Source organism: Cnephaeus nilssonii (genome assembly GCF_951640355.1).
Source record: "Cnephaeus nilssonii genome assembly, chromosome: 9".
NCBI lineage: Eukaryota > Metazoa > Chordata > Mammalia > Chiroptera > Vespertilionidae > Cnephaeus > Cnephaeus nilssonii.
Window position 1 is genome coordinate 22,592,086 of NC_137080.1, and position 19,996 is coordinate 22,612,081.

The 19,996-nt window shown below is 41.6% G+C and overlaps 1 protein-coding gene across 1 annotated transcript in view; it reads right to left on the bottom strand.

Annotated features, from left to right (window-relative positions):
* Positions 1-19,996, bottom strand: part of SLC2A12 (solute carrier family 2 member 12) — a 50,210-nt gene that overhangs the window by 7,231 nt on the left and 22,983 nt on the right. The window contains 2 exon segments of the mRNA XM_079781494.1: positions 2,885-3,017; positions 8,018-8,140. Of these exon segments, the coding sequence (XP_079637620.1) occupies positions 2,885-3,017; positions 8,018-8,140 (256 nt within the window).

A 19,996-nucleotide genomic window follows, 5' to 3' on the forward strand; every position in this document is an offset into this window, starting at 1 on the left:
TGCAGTTTGATTCATTCTGAGCCCCCTGTGAAAAGCAGATCTAAAAGTTTCTTAACCTTAGCTCATCCGGGACATTTGGCCTTCAAGTTGCACTTTATAAGAAAGAGTGCAAAAAAGGAATGATAATAGGGTAGCTTCCTTTGATGAATTCATTACCACTTTCTCCCTGGCTCAATTTTTTAGTTATTACTGCTCATAAGAACTTGAACAAACCTTTATATTTTAAGGGATTTTGCTCCCCCAGCTAGTACATGGGTAGCTCAAAAGTGCATATACAAGGTGGTTTTCCATAACGCCAATGAAACACGCCCCAGGACCCCTCACCCGCACAGCCCTTCCAAGATGCACATTGTCGTGTATAATTTTGCATTTATAATTTGTGATATTTTTCTAAAACTGGGCCCTCAAAAGCTTATTAAGCTCCACAAAATGTGGATCTGCCCCTACTTGTGGACCTCTGTGTTGAGTACCAAATCTATTTCTCCAACGTAGATACTTCTCCTCAACTCCAGCTCCCAGTAAACACTGGCCTTCTTTCCCCTTCACTTGCATGTCCCATAGGCACCTCAGACCCTGCGCAAACTGATGAGGGTTGTCCCTGACCAGCCACCAGACCCCTGCCTCCCACACCTGCCTTTCTCCTGCTCTGGGTCTGACTTCAGTGAATGTCCCAGTGTATACCAGGTTAGTTCTCTTAAGTTAGAGAGCTCTCTGTTCCCTAAACTGTCTTTTCCAGTCTAGCTCCGAGCTGTGTAGATTCTATCCCTGCACCAAGACCAGCCTCAGTTTCCTGTCTGATTCCTCCCACACACTCCTCCAAGGTCTCCCTCATCTGGCATCTCCCCTTTCCATCTCCCGGATTTTGCCAGAGTGCTTCTTCAAAAATCCACTTACCCTCCCCCTGTCCTGCTGCTTTTAGGATGCCCCGCTACTTTCAGGATAAAATCCAAATTCTTGACCAAGATGAATCAAGATCCTTCCTGACTTCTCTGTGCCCTGTGCTCTGGGCTCACCTCTCGATCCCCAGCTCAGAACCTGCCCTCTTCATCCCCCACTGGTAAGTGGACTGGCCTCTGTGTGTGTGACCCCTCCTCTGACTTCCACGCAATCCCTTTGCCCAGGTAACTCTTTCAAGACCTTGCTCTGGAATTACCTCTTTCTGGAAGGGTTTATAGAGGAAATCCCCCAATGTACTTTCCTTTGTGTCTTCCAACGCAGTGTGTTCAGTGGTCTGTTTTCTCACCTGCCTCTTAAAGAAGCTTTGGATTCTTTGTCTCCTGTATCTTCAGTTCTTTCCTGGCCCGGAGCCGGCCCGTAGGAGATGGCCCACAAAGAGCTGAGTAGGAAAGATCTGGAGTGGTGGAGAGGGAGTGCCTCGGGATAGCCAGTGTGTCTCACTCCTCTGAACAGACCTCTTCCTCCTCCCGTTGCACAGACGACGAGAGGAAGTCACAGCCTGTGACCCACAGAGCAGCTGCCTTCCTGACTATTGTATTTCTCTTTGTAAATGAGTAAGTATCATCTTCATTTTCTCTTTTAAAAGCAGGCCTTGCCCTAGCCGGTTTGGCTAAGTGGATAGAGCGTCGGCCTGCGGACTGAAGGGTCCCAGGTTCGATTCCAGTCAAGGGCACATGCCCGGGTTTCAGGCTCGATCCCCATTGGGGGACGTGCAGGAGGCAGCCGATCAGTGATTGTCATCATTGATGTATCTCTCTCTCCCTTTCTCTTCCTCTCTGACATCAATAAAAATATTTTTTTAAAATAATAAAAACAGGTCCTTATCTTTATAAAAAATTAGCTGTATAGTTTGATGTTTAACTTATGGCTTGAATTAAGAGAAAAGTTTTTCTGCTTTTTACTAAAGTGATATGTTTCTAAAATGTGAACCATTTAAAAGTGTATAAAGTAAAAAGTAAAACATTTCCCACAATCCTGCTGACCATGCACCCTGATAAACCAGGATTAACAGTTTGGTCTATATAAATACACATGCCTACTATCACTGCAGGTTTACAGACAAAAGCTGGAGAATCACTATGCCCACAATTTCAGTAGCAATCACACATTTCTCTCTAGTGGATTGAAAGTATCTTTAGAAGAAAGTCCCAAACTATAAATATATTGTTTCCTCCCATTTTATTAAAACCCAAGAACAAGTGTCTCTACATTTTCAAGTATAAGTTTTAACTCCTGGGAAGAATAACCAGTTCCCCTTCATTCCTGGCCCCATGCACCACCCCTTCCCCAGGCCTGTTTCAGCCGTTAGAACCGTGAGTTCTGCTACTAAAAGAAATGGAATTTCTTACGGCCCACTTCTAAGTTAAATTGCTAAAGTGATGTCTGCATTTGGAATTTATTTAACCAGTTTTCTAAATGCAAATTACCTAAGAAACTCTTAATCTTTCTTAAACTTACTTTGTGCCCTATTTGGAATAATTTGTAGACATTTATGCCTGAATTTTCCTGATAATCTTAGCCTTAAGATTAAAGAGACCGTCAGGTAGGATAGAGATGAAAGAACGGAAGCCCGCGCTTCTAACACAAGGTGAGCCTGATGTTATGTTCCAGGATCTACCCTCAACCCCAAACAAAAAAACCCTGCATCAGGGGAAGCTGGGGAGATGGGAGGGTCCTTTGATCATGGCAGAAAGAGCTTTGAACAGTTCGCTTGTTAGAAAGCATTGATGATTCTAATTCCTTAGCTGAGTCACCCAAACTAAATACGTGTCAGAGAAACTGGAATTATGCTATGAGATACGGTTCCACACGAAAGAAAATATCCTAAAATACTTTCAGATGTTATTATGATTTGGTTGTATATAAAAGCTGCATTTTTTTTTTAACCAAAAAGTGCTATTCGGAGAGCAATGCACATCATACTTACGTTTTTGCCAGTTCCATTGATATTTGTTCCAAAGAGCATCCTTTGGTCTCAGGTATAAACACGATGACAAACCCCAGGGCTGCGAGACTCATGATCGCATATATGAAGCACACCCATGGCAGGCCAATGAGATCTATAGAGGATGAAAGGAATTGGTTAGAAATGCATTCTGTGTTGCTTTGATGCCACTTGTGGACAGAGGCTTCTTGGAGCATATATAAAAACATATATTTTCAAACACGCGATAGTATCCTGGGAAATAGCGGCACAAATTAAAACTATAGCCAGCCTCGGAAAGCTTCATGCTTACAAACCACCCCAGCTTCCTCTGGCAGAATAAATAGCAGTCTTGCAACCATCACAATGCACACCCAATGCTATCTTTTTGGTGAGCATGCTTTTCTCTTTGCTTATTGCAAAAAGAAAACTGGAAACAACACAGAAAGATATATAAAGCAGAAGGTAAAATATCTCCTCTCTCTCCTCAGGCTCCACAATTCCTCTCTGAGAATCACTGCTGTAGCAGTTTGCTTTCTATTAATGCACATCTTAAAAGACACATTGATACAGATGGATTTTCTTGGAACAAACTCACCCTTCTGCACTCTGATTTGAATAAATCATTTACCTATTGGCAATATTTTACCTCTTAGTAGCTCATGTATTCGCAATGCTTCTTCCTGGATTTACAGAAAAAAAGTGATGATGGTTCTAATGAAAGGCACTCGCTTGCTCAGATTCAGCAGCAAGAAGCAGCCTAGTTTTCCCTCAAACCACTTCTAGCCAAAGGTACAGTTCCTCTGCAGTTACTGACCAAGGCCAAGATACATTAACCATTAGCTGGCTAACTGGTGAGAGATGGCCCCCTATGCACTTGAGCCTGCATTTGCATCGGGCCAGCCCCTGGCTCTGCAGCAGAAAGTCCAGAGTGGCAGGGGGTAGTGAGGAGGCAGCTGGCTCTTCAGACCAACCACAGGCTGGAACCGTGCAAACAGCCCTCGGCAGCTGCAGCCACAAATCACGGCTGGTCAGCCAGGAAACCTGGCCGGACAGTTGCGTCTGAGGCAGTTCCATGAGTGCAGTGGAAGGAGCTAGTGTATAGTCAGTCAGCCGTGCCGAGAGGAGAGGCAGGAGGCAGACACAGCACTGCTGTCCTGGCGTTTTATTTAAACGGATAGATGCGTCTGTGCTCTTCTTGCTGTCGGCATAGGGTTTGACCCAAGTGAGTGCTTAATAAAGTGCTTGTACAATTGGTCCTTTTTCCCTTCTGGGCATAAAACCAGAGTATAGAGTAAAAGGCCCCAAAAGGTTGTCTCATCAAACGTGTCCCCTGTTCTGTTTTAGCACTTTCAGAACAGGGGGCTCACCACTTTCCAAAGATTTCCTGTGCATGGTGGGCCGCCCCTCCCTGTTGCAAAGGCCTTCCTTTTCAGTTCCTACACGCAAGTCTGCCTTTCAGGAACTCTGGTTCGGGGGTTCTGCTTGGCCCTCTGGGTCGGCTCTCCCCATCCCTCTTCAAGACAGCGTTCAAATGTGCCCGTGCACCTCCGTCCCTCCCTGAGCATCCTCTCCTCCAAGCCAAACATCCTGAACTCCTGCAACTGTTCTTCACAAGCCATGTTGGAGAGGACAAGTGTCTCAAGGTGTGGGTCATTCTTACTAAAGGTTATTCTTGCACAGTATTTTGCAGACCAGCTGTAAGGAGGATAAGCTTGACAGGAACAACATGTAACTGACCAAATAGTGCATATGAGCAATGGCTAAGCCTCCCTTGGGGGGGCAGAGCTTTGGATATCCATCTCCTGTCTCCTTTACCTGCTGCAAGTAAATGAAACTACCTAACATGTCTCATTCTTGACTGGAACACCCAAGCAGCGGACCCCTTGAGCTCGGTAACAATAGGTCACATGACCATGTCATCCAGATTGCACTTGCTTGGTGGACACACTGCAACCCTCTTAAAATATTTAAACAACCTTCTTAAAAATGCTTTACTCAGAGCCGAGCACAGCACTGCAGCTGTGTCATGCCCACTGCGGGGAAGTCTGTCTCGCTGGGACACTGCCTTTATTGACAGCCGAACTTGCACTAGGAAGGGTGGTGTCCAAGGACTTGCTGCCCCTATGCTTTTGACTTGGAAAATTGATTATTTGAAAGTAAGTAGAGGATTTCAAACTTAGCCCAGTTAAATGCCATCTACAGGTTTCAGATTATCCCCAGGATTTGTAAAAAGTGGATTCACTTTCCCAACGTTTGTTCTAAAAGCCCATGAAGAACTTTGGCATCTTCTTTAGCTCATCACATATATTCGCTATTCGTCCCAGAGATTTGTGTCAGCTTTTTTTGTCCCGTATCATTTCCATTCTTCCTTTTATATTTCTCTTTCTCCTCATCAAATAGCAGACTAGGGTGTGCGTGTGTGTGTGTGTGTGTGTGTGTGTGTGTGAAAAAGTGAAGGGCACAGGTCTCTGAGTGTGATTTGACTAGGAGAGGTATGGTTGGTGTAAATAACTAGTTCCTGTGTTTCCTTTAATCTTGGGCTATTTCTAAAAAAGTAGGAAGGATACACACATTTTAAAATTTTATATAAAAACTTAAACCATGCTTATTTAACAACTCCAAAAGTTCCATAAGTAGATGCACTTAAAAAAAAAAGTGGTTGACAAGATTCAGAAGTACTATATATAGATATATAAATATCTACATTTTTGAATATACATCTACTTTTGAGAATTTATATATAATATATGCATATTATTCACATTCTTCCAATGATTTTATAATTATTTTTATACTTTGCTTGACTCACAACCCAAATACATAACTTAAAATTGATTGATATGTCTCTTAAAATCTGTAGGTTTTATCTCCATTTTTCCTCCCCTTTCTTCCCTTCACTTTACATTTTTAATGAAGAAACTGGGTCATTTGTCTCATAGTTTTCCCCAGGCGGGATTTTGCCGATTGTCGTCATATCGCATGACCTTCTGTCCTTTGTTTCCTGTAGACTGCAGTTTAGATCTAGAACAGCGATTTTCAGCCTTTTTCATCTTATGCACACATAAGCTAATTACTAAAATGCTGCGGCACACCCAAAATATACGGTATTTTTTTGCCAATCTGACAAAAAAAGGTATAATTTTGACTCATTCACACTGGACAGATATTGTTGTGCTGGCTGTTACTATTTTTTTATTTGACAATCTAAAGGAAAGAGGTTGTGCCCCTGACTGAATAGTCAGGTATTGCATTTTAAAAAAATTCTTGTGGAACCTAGCTGGTTTTGCTCAGTGCATAGAGTGTCAGCCTGCGGACGGAAGGGTCCCAGGTTCGATTCCAGTCAAGGGCACATGCCTGGGTTGTGGGCTTGACCCCAGTGGGGGACTTGCAGGAGGCAGCCAATCAATGATTCTCTCTCATCATTGATGTTTCTATCTCTCTTTCCCTCTCCCTTCCTCTCTGAAATCAATAAAGATATATTAAAAAAAATTTTTTTTGCTGAACACCAGTTGAAAATAGAGGCTTAAGAAGATTTAGATTTTCTTGTTTCTTTGTTTGCAACCTCTCTTTCACTCTCTTTCTCTCTCCACCCCCACACCTTCCCCCCCACCATATATATATATATATAGAAAACTCAACTCCTTGGGCAATTTTTCAGGATGCTGGGGGAACTATCTCATTATTTCAAAAACTAAACAATAAAGAGAAAGTTTCAAGTATTTATCTTTCCTTTCTTATATGACCCATACTTCAGGGTAGGCAAATAACTATTACTTATTAGAAATTCCTTCTAGTAGTTATAGAAGAATTTTCTCCTTCACATAGTATTAGAGATAAAAATTTAGAAGGAATGGCCCTAGCTGGTTTGGCTCAGTGGATAGAGCATCGGCCTGCAGACTGAAAGGTCCCAGGTTCGATTCCGGTCAAGGGCATGTACCTTGGTTGCCGGCACACCCCCAGTGGGGGGGGTGCAGGAGGCAGCTGATCAATGCTTCTCTCTCATTGATGTTTCTAGCTCTCTATCCCTCTCCCTTCCTCTCTGTAAAAAATCAATAAAATATTTTTTAAAAAATTTAGAAGGAATGATAGAGTGAAAATAACAGATCTGGGCAATGATGCTCAAAGGAAGTGGTTGCGACAAAGCAGGAGACAAGCAAACGAGATATGCCTCGATGGCAGGACACACTCCATCACCTACAAAGGAGCTTGCAAACAAAGAGACAAGAAAACCCAAATCTCTTCAAGCCTCCAGATCTAAACAGCAGTTGGCAGGAAACACAAGGGACAGGAGGTCACGCGATATGACGGCAATCAGCAAAATCCCGCCTGGGGAAAAGGATGAGATGAATGACCCAGTTTCTTCATTAAAAATATAAAGTAGGGGAGAGGGGAGGAGAATGGAAGATGAAACCTACAAAATACAAGAAACATATCAATCAATTGTAAGTTATATATTTGGATTGTGATTCAAACAAAATATAAAAAATAATTATAAGACACTTTGAAGAATGTGAACACAGATTGGATATTGACACCAAGGAAGTTTTATTAATATTTTAAGGTTGATAATGATATTGTGGCTATAGTTTTTATTTCATGTTTTATATTTTAAATATGTCTTTATTGATTTCAGAGAAGAAGGGAGAGAGAGATAGAACATCAATGATGAGAGAAACATCATTGATTGGCTGCCTCTTGCATGCCCCCCGACCCGGGGACCTAGCCTGCAACTCAGGCACGTGCCCTGACCAGGAATTAAACCTGTGACCTCTTGGTTCATGGTTCGACGTGCAAGTACTGAGCCACACTGGCCAGGCATGGCTGTAGTTTTTAAATGCCTTATCATTTAGAGGTCCATGCTGAAATGTTATAGACAAATGACATGCTGTCTGAGATGTGCCTTAAAATACTGTGGGCGGGGGGACGAGCAGGTGGGATTAAGTGAATTATGGTTGACAACCCTTTAAGTTGGGTCGTGGGTACATCAGGTTCCTTGCCACTCTCTCTTTTGGAATGTGTTTGACAATGTCCATAGATTAATGTTTTTGGTGTTGTTTTTTTTTAACTGAGTGTGCTTCTCTTACATTTGTCCTAAGAGCATAAAGGCATTAGTGGAAGAGGACGCATTCTTACCGGTCACAGTCAAAAACGTCAGCGAGATGAGGAGGTTGATGCCCCAGTTCATGCTTGAAGTTAAAGCCATGGCTCGACCTCTGATTCCACCAGGAAAAATCTCGCTGAGCACCAGCCAGGGCACTGGAGGAAAAGGCAGAGGGGGTGGGGACAGCAGAATTATCAAAAAGCCATTGACACCCAGGGGCAGGCCGTGGATCTCTGCCCTAGTCTTGCCTGATTTGTGGTTGGAGAGCAGGGCCATGTGCCTCCTCCTTCCCTCCAGCCAAGTGAGGAAGGGTTCGAAGGAACTCTGAGAAAGCCTGATAATGGTCCCCAGAGTAGGGACGGGGATTTGAAATGCTGTGTGTGACACAGGCCTGACAAATGCAAATGAGAGGGGCAGTGGGTGGGGCCACCTGCCAAGCACAGAACCTTAACGTCAGTGCCTCCGGGCCCTTTCCTGTAATCTCGTTTGCCCTTGACCTGGGAGAAATCCAACATTATAGCTACTGAGTGGGTAGAACATAATACTCTCACTTGTCTTGCTTGTGCTTCCTGGCCTGGGGCAAGCTAAGTAGAGAGAACCTCTAAATTAAATAGAGCTCTAAGATTTGATTAGCATACCAGACTCAACACATTTGAATCTTTGAAAGGAGACTCTTCTTGGCATGAACACCGATCAGAAGACTTTTTATTATCTGAGAGTGACAGGGAATCTTATAGGACCTGCCTTATGGACTTAGAAAGGGGAGTCGAGGAGCAAATGAACTTGTCTGCTCCCAGCCTATCAAACCGAGTTTGCCTAATACATTGGCGGTGAGTTCCTACAATGGGCTGAGCAATTTACAAAACTTACCTCATCTGATCCTCACAAAATGCTACCAGACAAGAGTTATTACTCTCTTTTACAGAACAGGAAACGGAGGCTTAAAGAGTTAATAATCAGCCAAGGTCATGGGGCTCAGAAGTGGCAGAGGTGGCATGAAGCCCTGGCGCCCAGTCTCTGGAACTCAGGCTTTTTAATCACGGTGCTGTCTTGGTGGTGGCTCAATACATATTTGTTAATGAATAATTAAATGCAGCGTTCAAACATGGTTTGATTCTGAGGAAAGGACTTAGGAGCTGTCCAGCCCTGGCTCACGGACTAAGTCACCTTGTGTTGAAAGGCCAGCTGCACCACCCTAGCCCAGAGGAGGCTGTGGGAGGAAGGAGCCAGAAGCTAGGGAGGGTCCCACCGGTCAGCAACCACTCGGGCCACCTATGCCAGAATCATGCAGTCAGCTGGGCCTCTAATTTAATTTCTTTCATGACACTACCACACTGTAGAGAAAACATCTGCTCCTAGTAAATTTGCTGTTTTAAAGTAAGAGAAAAAATAATAATAATGGAAGAGGGCAGGAAAAACATTTTTTTCTTGTTTATCTTCTCCAAGTAAATCTATATAGGGTTATCTTTAAAGCCTGGAAGAAAATGACCACGATTATTAGTGTTCTAATTCACAGGGAATTCAGAAACACACTTCTATATCACCCCCCACCCTCTACTTCTTGCCCCAAAAGACCTTCACTAGGTTCTTGCAGATTCTGGCTCTGAGTAGAATGATAACTGCATAATTCTGGTGAAGCCTTTGTAATAACCCGTCCTTGGGCAAATACAAGATAAAATTATGTAGATCCTACTTTTTGAAGCTAAACAATCTATACCACAGACCAATGCCCCTGTGTCCCTGCCTGCCACGGGTATTTAACATGGTTCATGGTAGAGCAGAGGGCCCCGACAGCCTTTGGCTCTAGCAGCCATGAGGAGGAGGCGAGGGAAGGACATTGGTTTTCTTTAAGTGAGGGCATTAGCACAGGCTTTCTTTCTTTTTTAAAAAAATATATAGTTTTGCCCTAGCTGGTTTGGCTCAGTGGATAGAGCATTGACCTGCAGACTGAAGGGTCCCAGGTTCGATTCCAGTCAAGGGCACATGCCTCGGTTGTGGGCTCAATCCCCAGTAGGGGGTGTGCAGGAGGCAGCCGATCAATGATTCTTTTAAAAATATATATAATTTTATTGATTTCAGAGAGGAAAGGAGAGGGCGAGAGAGAAACATCAATGATGAGAGAGAATCATTGATCGGCTGCCTCCTGCACACTCCTCACTGGGATGGAGATCACAATCGCAGCATGTGCTCTGACTGGGAATCAAACCTTGACCTCTTGGTTCATAGGCTGATGCTCAACCACTGAGCCACGCTGGCCTGGCAGCACAGGTTTTCTTGATTTACTTCCATCCCCACCTCATCACCGCTGAAACCCCGTTCTTTCCTTTCCCACCTTTCATAATGAAGCCTCTTGGAATCATTTAGTGGGGCCTGGGGATTATCATTGCTGAGGTCATCAGAGCCATGTTGGCCACAGATGAGAATGAGCTGGTCCTGCTGTTACAGGAAGTGTGGTCTCGCCAACCCGAAGATGGAGCAGATGCAGGAGGTCCTAGTTGTAAGTGCTCAGTCTGAACTGCCAAGAGCTAGCCTAAGAGCACCCAGGATCCACACTCAGAGCCTTTCCGAGGCACGTATGCAATGCAGCACCGAGCCACGTCCTCGGGCAGTCTGACCAGCCCGTGGGCAATGAACTGAATACTGAAAGAGACTTCCCTCAGTCTCTCATGGAAACGTGTCGGGCAAACCTTGCAGCTGACATTTCAAAAGATAATGTAGCATGGCTGAAAGCTTCTATTTCTTTCTAGAAAGAATTCTGAATTCCTTCTAAATTCTACTTCTCAGAGAAAGAATTCCAGAACTGAAGCCTTGGTTTATCGAATAGACTGGATGTTGCAACAAAATTGATGTGTTTCAACAAGGATAGTTCACCTCCTAATATGGAGTCTAAGTCAAAAATAAGGAGAATCTTATTTTAACCATAATTTCAGAACCATAAAATCACAGGTTTTCAGATCCAGAGAGAGTGAAATAAACATCAAAATGGCACCTGCAGCAAGAGAGAACTTACTGAAAGGGTCAGAGCCTTCCCATGGCAGACTTAGGAGCAAAACAGGGCCAGACTCTCACAGGCCTCCGTGTTCCCTGGGCGAGGGCTGTGAGCGCCCCAAACAGGACAGACGGAGAAGCTTTGTTTCAGTTCGGACAAAGGTACAGACCCTCACCCGAGGATTTGATACGTTGATATTTATAATGTAAAGTGTCTTAAAACCACTGATGTTTTTTTCGAAGGAGTTGGCCTAATTTCTCCCCCAAGGAAAATCAAGCTGTTACCACACACCACAGTAAAGAGGTGGTGGCTCTCTCTGGCTGTCCTCATGTCCCCTTCCCTGATCATGGCCCACAGGAGATGCTGTGTGCTATTTGCTTGGGAGGAATCCACAGAGTATCCAGAGACATAGTGAATGCCTACCATGAGCTCAGCCACTACAGTTTAGCAGGGCCTGAAACAATTCTCCTTGACCCCTATTATTCCACCTTCAACCCCCACCGTCCCAGGACTACCTCAGCAGCATCTGTCTCTATAAATGTCAGCATCTGCGCGTCTTTAAGGCCTTCACTCTGCTGCACGGATTTGCTGGGAGATAACTGAGCACAGATATTAGACTCACATTTCACATGACATTAAATCAGACTGCCTGTCAGAACCTGCCTGGTTCTGATGAATCTGCGGAGTGTTTATGGTTGCACAGAGTGTCCTAAAAAGACCGTGATGGGCAATAAGTTAAAGTGGCTCTGTGTGCAGTGGAGGACATGGACTTGGATTAAGAGGGCTGTCAGTGGAAATGACTGAGCCCTGCCACAGGTAAGCCGCCATGGGCATCTCCCCCCCTCCTCCATGGCGCTGCCACTGGCACAGTGTTCCCACCGAGGCCGCCAGTTCTCGCCCTGTGCTCTCGGATTTAAACCTTGGGGCGCTCCGGGCACACTTGCCTTTTGGCTGGAGCTCTTCCTGAACCACCTGGTGTGGTAGCCCCAGGTTTTGAAAGTCACATGGAAGTTTTGAAACTCTTATCAGAAAACTCCTACCAACTTTGGAGGAGGTTCTGTGCTTTGGCTGCAGACTTTTTAACAACTTGACTTGCCCAGGAGCCAATCCTATACTTTGTAGGAGTGAAGCCAACTCCTACGGTTTCTATGGCCTTTGCAAGTAGCATGCAGCACACCCATCTCTCAATGCAAAGGGCTACTTTCATGTGAATTAGAAAGAGAACATGCCCACTTCCTTCCTTCCAACCAGATGTTTAGATTCTGGCCTCATAAGTTCCCTAAGTGGGAAAATTGCATTCTTTAAAAAATATACTCCACCATAGGTCACCATCTCCCACATCAACAATGATGTGTTAGTAGCTTTAATTTATTTTTATTTTTTTTGTATTCCCCCTTCTCTAACTCTCTTTGAGTCTTGTTTTCTCCTGGCCTTATGAAAAAAAATAAAATAATTCATTCAAGCTGAATTTCTTAAATAACAAACCAAGACATTCCAAGGTGAATGTCACTTACTTCTAGAATTACATATTCATGTATTTTCTTTAAATAGGTAAAATTTATTGTTCTGAAGAATAATGAAAGTGAATGGGGAGTTGAAGAAATTTTATGATAGTAAAGTCATTCATATCTTCTAATTAACAACCAAAGTTATTTCTAATATCAGCTGATAACCTGTATAGGTCATACTTCAGGTTTGTTGAAAGCAAATTATTGAAAACAACTAGGCTTATAAAAAGATTATTATCTAGTTATTAGAGTCATTTTCCACCCTATACCTACATCAATATTTCCAATTGTCGCTTTAATTAGTGTTTCTGAGGTTTTTATAATGTGTGACATGTATCATAAGATTTCTGATGGGTAAAATGCGTGCTTTCTTTTAAGTGGAAGAACACATAACTGGGGAGAGGGGAAGGAGAAATGTTGGGGAACAGATTTTTTGAAATTCAAATTTATTTCCTTTGAAGTATCATTAAAGGACCATTCTGGAAAATAAAGCCCAGGAGCACGCAAGTATGCATATCCTAATTTGCAGACTGCTGAATCAGTGTTCAAAATGCAAGGGGGCGGGGGTGAGGGGGGTGGAAAGGGAAGCTACAAGAAATTAGTATTTTCTGGTTTAAACTATAACTTGAATGTCAAGTTTCAGATGTAACATTTTATGTCGTGCTTTTTCGTGCCTGATGCTTTGGACTTCGATCAGAAAAGTTTATAGTTTTTAATGTTGCAAGTGTTCCTTGGAAAATTTCGTAACCTTGTGTTCTGGAAAATAGTAAAGTAAAAAATGAATGATTGTGCTTATTAAGACAGTGTTAAAACCTTAGTCTGTCTCTTTAATATCGCTACTGTCCAATATTCGTAAGTTTCAAGGTCATAGGACTATGATTGTGCTGGGCTGGAAATAAAGTTCAGCACTGATGTATTATGTGAACAGTTGCTGATGGTAACAGATGGATGGTGTCATTCTGTCCAAACACTACAAACGCAATTTTAGACTCCTTGGTTCTGTTAGGTACTATTGCTTCATCATCTGACTCCAAAGAGGAAAATAGGATTTAATTAGATAAGAGTACAATATTTCTTTAAAAGTTTTGCCTCTTTTGCTTGGGTGTAAATTTAGTGTAAAACCATTCAGACACTATTTTTTGTTTATTTTGCATTATTTTAATGACTAGCACCAGAGGATCAAATAATTCACCACTTTAATCAATGAAAATGACCTCTGACTTAATTAACTAAAAAAGGAACAGTAGCAGTGTGAATATTGGTAATTACTGAAACCTAAGATTTAAAAAGGGGGATAAAAGATTTGCAAGATCTTAAAGGTAACACAAACCCTGTGTGTGAGTATGATTGTGTAATGGCTGCACTTGATAACAAAACTCTCCTGTGTAAAGAATAACAATTTGTACAATATACCTTTTCTGTAAAGATATGTAATTATCATAAGAATGGTGGAAAAGGATGATAAACACTAACTGTGATAGTTCTGCATATCAGGGGCCCGGGGTCTAGGGAGAAATATGAAGAATATCTTTTGAAACATTTGATGTCCTTCTGGCCTGTAAGCCTCTCTGCTCTAAAACGAATATATTTTAGAGTGAAGCAGCTAAGTAAACTTCTAAATTAGAACCTATTGTTCCACATCCCTGGAATTGTCATAATCTTTAACTGTGCAAAAATCACATGAAAAAATTTGAAGAGCTAGAGTTATTTAGGTATAACATCTAAATGTGCCCTAGCTGGTTTGGCTCAGTGCACAGAGCGTGGGCCTGCAAACCAAAGGGTCCAGGGTTTGACTCAGGTCAAGGGCAGCTCCTCCCTAGCCTGGGGCCTGGTAGGGCGTGTGCAGGAAGCAACCAATGGATGTGTTTCTCTCACATCAATGTTTCCCTCTGTCTTTTCCTCTCTCTCTAAATCAAAATATCCTCAGGTGAGGATTAAAAATAAAGATACATTTAAGTGTTACAGCAGATGGGTCTTATGCTTCCTACTGATATCCATCCTCCTAAAAGCTGGTTAAACTCCATAAAACCAAACCAGGCAAAGCTAGGCTCTATAATCTTTGAACCTTAAAAAAAAATTTTTGTTGTTGTTGTTATTAAAAACAGAAAAGTGGGATATTTGAGGTGAGAGACAGTTCTTCATGGGACTCCTGCTGTCTTACAAGCAAAGACACTGACTGCCTTTGTGCCAGGATGATAGACAAAGTGTCTCATCTGAAGCCAAGGTATCTTTACTGTCCAGTAAACTAAAGATAAAGTCTCCCTGCAGGAAAAAAATCAAGCTGGCTTGCTATCCTATCCTATATAATAAAAGGCTAATATGCAAATTGTTCCCTTGGAATTCAACTGCTCGCTATGATGTGTGCTGACCACCAGGGGGTGGTGCAGAACAAAGGAAGGCCCTGATTGCTGGCCAGGCCTAGGGACCCTACCCTACCTGTGCAGAATTTTGTGCACCAGGCCTCCAGTCTATTATAAAAAGATTTGGGTTCCCTAAGCTTGGGGTTCCTCTCCTTTAAAATAACCCATCAAGTGTGTAGGTGTCCTCTGTCCCTCTTCATGGTGCTTGAGGAACTCGTGTAGCTGCTGATATTCTGGCTATTGCTATTGCTAGCAGTAATACATGGTTCTTTGCCTCTGACCATGCATTCTTTTGCCAACATCCATAAAACTGTGACAAGCCAACTTGCTAGTTTGCAAGTGGTCTAACATACCATCCAGTTTGCAGTTCTTGAGAGTTTGATTACTTGTGGCTATGGTATAATTTTTCTACAAAGATCTTTTATTGCTATTATTAACTTTGGACTGCTCATTCATATCTGAGGGATTTAATGTGATTCTTAAGCCTGAAATAATCCATTGAAATATTTCTAAGAGCTCTAATACTAATTAAGTAAGCAAAAACAATCCCCAAATTCCAGGTTCAGATTTTCACATATTTCTCTTCAGAAAACCATGAAAGAATTACCTTAAATTATTTCTGGTAAAAAGTCAGGTTTTAAAACATTCAATTATTAAACCAAGATAGGAATAACCACCCCGTGATATGGCAAATCACAATCTTTATTTCTTTTTCCAGGGGGAAGGGCTGGGTCTCATATTTGGGGAAAACAATAGATATTTGGGAATGAATATTTTATCTTAACATCATAAAAATTTTAAATGCCTTAATTTTAGTACATTTAAAACATGAATTTTCTTTAGTCATCAATTGAATTGGAAATGATCCTGAATTCTCAATTGAGTAGCTTTACTCAGATAATAATTTTTTATTAAATTTCCAAAGAGTTCCACACAAGCCATGTTTATCTTATTCCCTAGATATTGACTCAGATTCATGCCAGAGGAGATCAGGATGTATCAACCCCAGATTAGAGAGAGAGAGCTCCCCTTTAATCAAAAAAGCTGAGAGAGGTCCAGAAACATCTCTCTCTCTTTTTGAGATGTTTTTGACTCATCTAACAAATATTTATGGAGCCCCTATTGTGGGTCAAGCCCAAAGAAACAACAATGAGCAAGACAATTTTTGTGCACATAGAACATAGAGTCTAAATTAGTTGCACCAACTTATACGAGTAGGCTTTTGGGTGTTTCTCAGCCTATATCAATCACATCGATCACCTTTCACCAAAGCCTAGGGATTTTCTGTACCACTTGTCTGTTTTTCTAGGAAGCTCTCTTGACTGTAGGTCATCCAGAACTGAACCATATTTCAAGCCACCAATGTTTTTTTTTTTTTTTCTTGACCCAACTAAAATGGTTTATAGAAGGGAGGTCAGGAGGACCATGGCATCATAATTCAGCATAAGGTATGGAGCACTACCTGTGTTCTGACAAGACTTAAGCAAAATGCCTGCTGAGGTCAGTGCTGGCATTATTAGAGCTACTCATCTCAGTTTGACCATAGCCAGATACTTAACAGTACTAAGAACTAAATGTACTGAGTCTATGCTGCAGACCAGACACTAAACCACATGCAAATTGTTCCATTCAACCTCACAATTACACTGTGAGATGGACAATATCGCCCCATTTTCTAGATAGGGAAACTGATGCCTACAGAGATGAATTGACCTGTCCAAAGTCCTACCTTGTGGGGCTGGGACACAAAATGATGCCAAAGCCTCATCCCAATTCAAACACCACGTTATACAGCCTCAAGAGGCTTTCTTGCTGTTCTCCTAAACCTTTAACTCATGTCCCTCTCAAGGCCATTCGACCTGCCATTCTCCCTGCTTCAAACTCCCTTCTCCCAGAGTTTCACACTACTTTCTTCATATGAGCCGTGGGCCAAATGTCACCATCACAGAAAGGTCTTTTATGGCCACCCTATCTGAAATAACGCTCCTCCAAAATGCTCTTTCCTTTATCCTTCTTCATTTTTTATCACGCGTCCTCCACCTGAATGTCAACACCTCTCTCTTCCTGAACTGGGATAGTACCTGTTTTCATTTTCTTGCTCATTGCCTGTCCCCACACTCGTTCCATGAGGGCAGGGTGTGGCTCTCGCTCAGCCATCCCTGAATCTGGGTGAGCAATACACACGTGCTGGATGAGTGAGTGAATCAGTGAACCCCAGGCTTTCCCTCTCTCTTCCTTTGTTGGTCACTCCAAGTTGCTTTCTTGCCGGAGGAACTCCTGCTTATTTGACAGAAGAGATTGGGGCAGATGATTGGGGATAACCTGTCAGTCAGTATTCAGTATGAATACAAAGGAGTAAAAAGGATGACAGTCAGAGTCTCATAACCAAACTTAATATGTGACCTTGGACAAATTCCTTTCATTTGATCATAATGAAAATATATATAATCATGAGATGGAAGAGGAGGTTAATTAATTTTACGGACGTAGGAATCTGTAGATTTAGAAAAGCCCTGGTAATTACTGTGAACAGAACAGCCACACACATTTTTCTGAGTTACACTTGCTATTTTAAGAAGGCTGGGTTTCTACACAAGTATCACCTCAAATGAACTAATAACTTTATGCCTTGTGTTTGGGCTCAACTCTGCTTTACTTATAAAGCATGTGGCTCTAAGTCCTCACAATGTCAGGATTCTTCCCTTCTACCCAAATGCTTGAACCATGACAGAAAAATATTGTTATTAAAAGAAATTAAAACAATATTCAGGACCACTCCAGAAACACTGTGGAGAGTAAGGGTAAGATTTTGAACATATTTTGAAGTGAAAGATCAGTTATGGAAAAAAAATGTTTAATAGTCCCCAATAAAAGCCAATGGAGTATATATTCTGATTTTACTTGATGGAAGAATTTTAGTATTAGTTGTAAAGAAATGCAGGGCCGAAGTTCTTAAACTCTTTGGGCCATGAATTCCTTTTTAGAATAATATTTTAAATGCATTAACATATAATACATAAGATTGCTTAGTATCAAATTCATTTCCCCTCCTGAATTCTAGATTCTAGGGCAACCTATTATTTTACAGTTAGGGAAACAGAGGACCAGAGAGTGAAATGATATAGAACATACACTCAATCCTAAAAAAAAATAGAAACACTCTTTTGGCAGAAGAAATTATGGCATGATTTATAATTCAATTAAGGAATGCTGTTCTAAGCCAACCCATATTTAAGAAGGTTTAATGAAGATGGTATAATCTTGCTTTTGATTTTACTTTAGAACAACATGTGCATTTTCTTTTATACCTCTATTTATAGAAAGGATTTGCTTTACTACAAGCAATCAACTCTCTAAATGAAATATCTGAGAATAATCACATTAGGTTAATAAATTTTAGAAAGCATTCAAGATCTAGTATGAAAATCTTGCTCCTAATAAAAATCTTCTTAAAACTCCCACTGGTTTTTGCAGCTTATACCAATGTTCTAGAATACAGTTTTGATGATTGAATTGGAATTCCTGTGGTATGCTTTCTTTAGAAAAGAAAAATAAACTACAACATGAATATGGACAAAAATGACTCTTAGCAAGGAAAAAAAAAAAAAAAAGGAAAATTACTCAAATCCCTTCTAAGAGCTCAAGGAGAATCAATAGCCCCAAACCACAGATGGGAAATAGCGGCTTGTTCTACTTCGAGCAAGCGGCCGATTGGGAATTCTGTCTCAGGCTGCATGCTTCCCAGCCTCAGGCGTGAATACCTAGCTCAGTCCTCGAAATTACAATTATAAGTTGGAGAAACCAAGCTATTTCCCTTTTCCATACCAAAACCCCCTTCAACTCTGAGATTCGCTACCTCACTAGTATTGCTGGGTGTCTAAGAAATTCTCAAAGGGACTCACTTCTCCAGGCTGTAGCAAAAAGCAGAGGGGTCAAAACAAACAAAACAAAAAAACTGGGACTAATTTTAGGTCCTCTGTGCCTGAAAGTCCCAATAACTATGACTTAACAAAGAAAAGCCCTAACTGCCTCCCACTACTTGATTCCAAGCATTACTAATTGCCCTGAATCTTTTCTTAGGAGCAAACACAGAAAGAGGTTTTCGTCACATGCCCATGTGATGAATTATTCTGCAAAAGAACTCGTGATGATGTTTGGCAGAAACAGGAGTTTCTTTGGCCGCCTAGCATTTCTAACTTATGTGCTACTTAGTTTGCCCACAGATAACACATGTAAAGAAGCACACCTTGAGATTTTTCCGATATCTGCATCTTATTTTTAAAGTCCTCCCCGCCCCCTTAGAAACACAAATGTGTTCCTGCATGGCTGTCAAACAGATTTATGCTACACTCACTTAAAGGGAGGGAAGAAAAAAATATAAAATGTCATTTCTTTCCTCAAAGAGCTTATAATCCAGTAACCATATTCTAGCTAATAAACCAAAATATATAGTAGCAATAACTGTACCAGTAAGGACTAAGTTATATTACAGTGTGCATTACACTATGTGTATACACTTCTATTTATATCATACCCTGTAGCATCCAAACCACACATACATTTACTCACCTGATGCTGACTCTGTGACATAAAACAGATATTATTATACCCAATTCATAGATTACAAACAGCTTCATGAAGATAGTTGGTTTAAAGATCACACAGCCAGTAGGTTGAAGACCTCGGATTAGAACCAAGTTTTCTGATTTAAATTCAGGCTTCTTATAGTCCAGAACTGACCTATTCTACACGAGAAATGACTAGTAGTTCATACAAATAAAGACCTCTAAGAAAGAAGTGAATTCCTAGAGAAGAGAATAATTTCATTGAGCTTTAAAGGTAGGAAGAATTTCATTGAGCTTTGGGTAGGGTAGAGGAAGTGAAAGCAGTGGGAAATAAAGAAGCCCAGAGTGATAAGGTATTGCCTCATTGCACAATGCCAGGGACATTGTTCACTATGCTGTCCATGTGGAGTCTATAGGTACTCCTGTATGAATGGTGGCCCTTGAGCATAACTCCATAAATCACAGTGTAAATGGTGCCCCCTGGAATTGTGGAAACAGCTTGATATGGTTGGGTGAGATGGTGGAGGGTCTTGAAAGTCATGCAATTCTTCCCTCAAAGAATGGTGATACAGTGTATGCAAAGCATGGA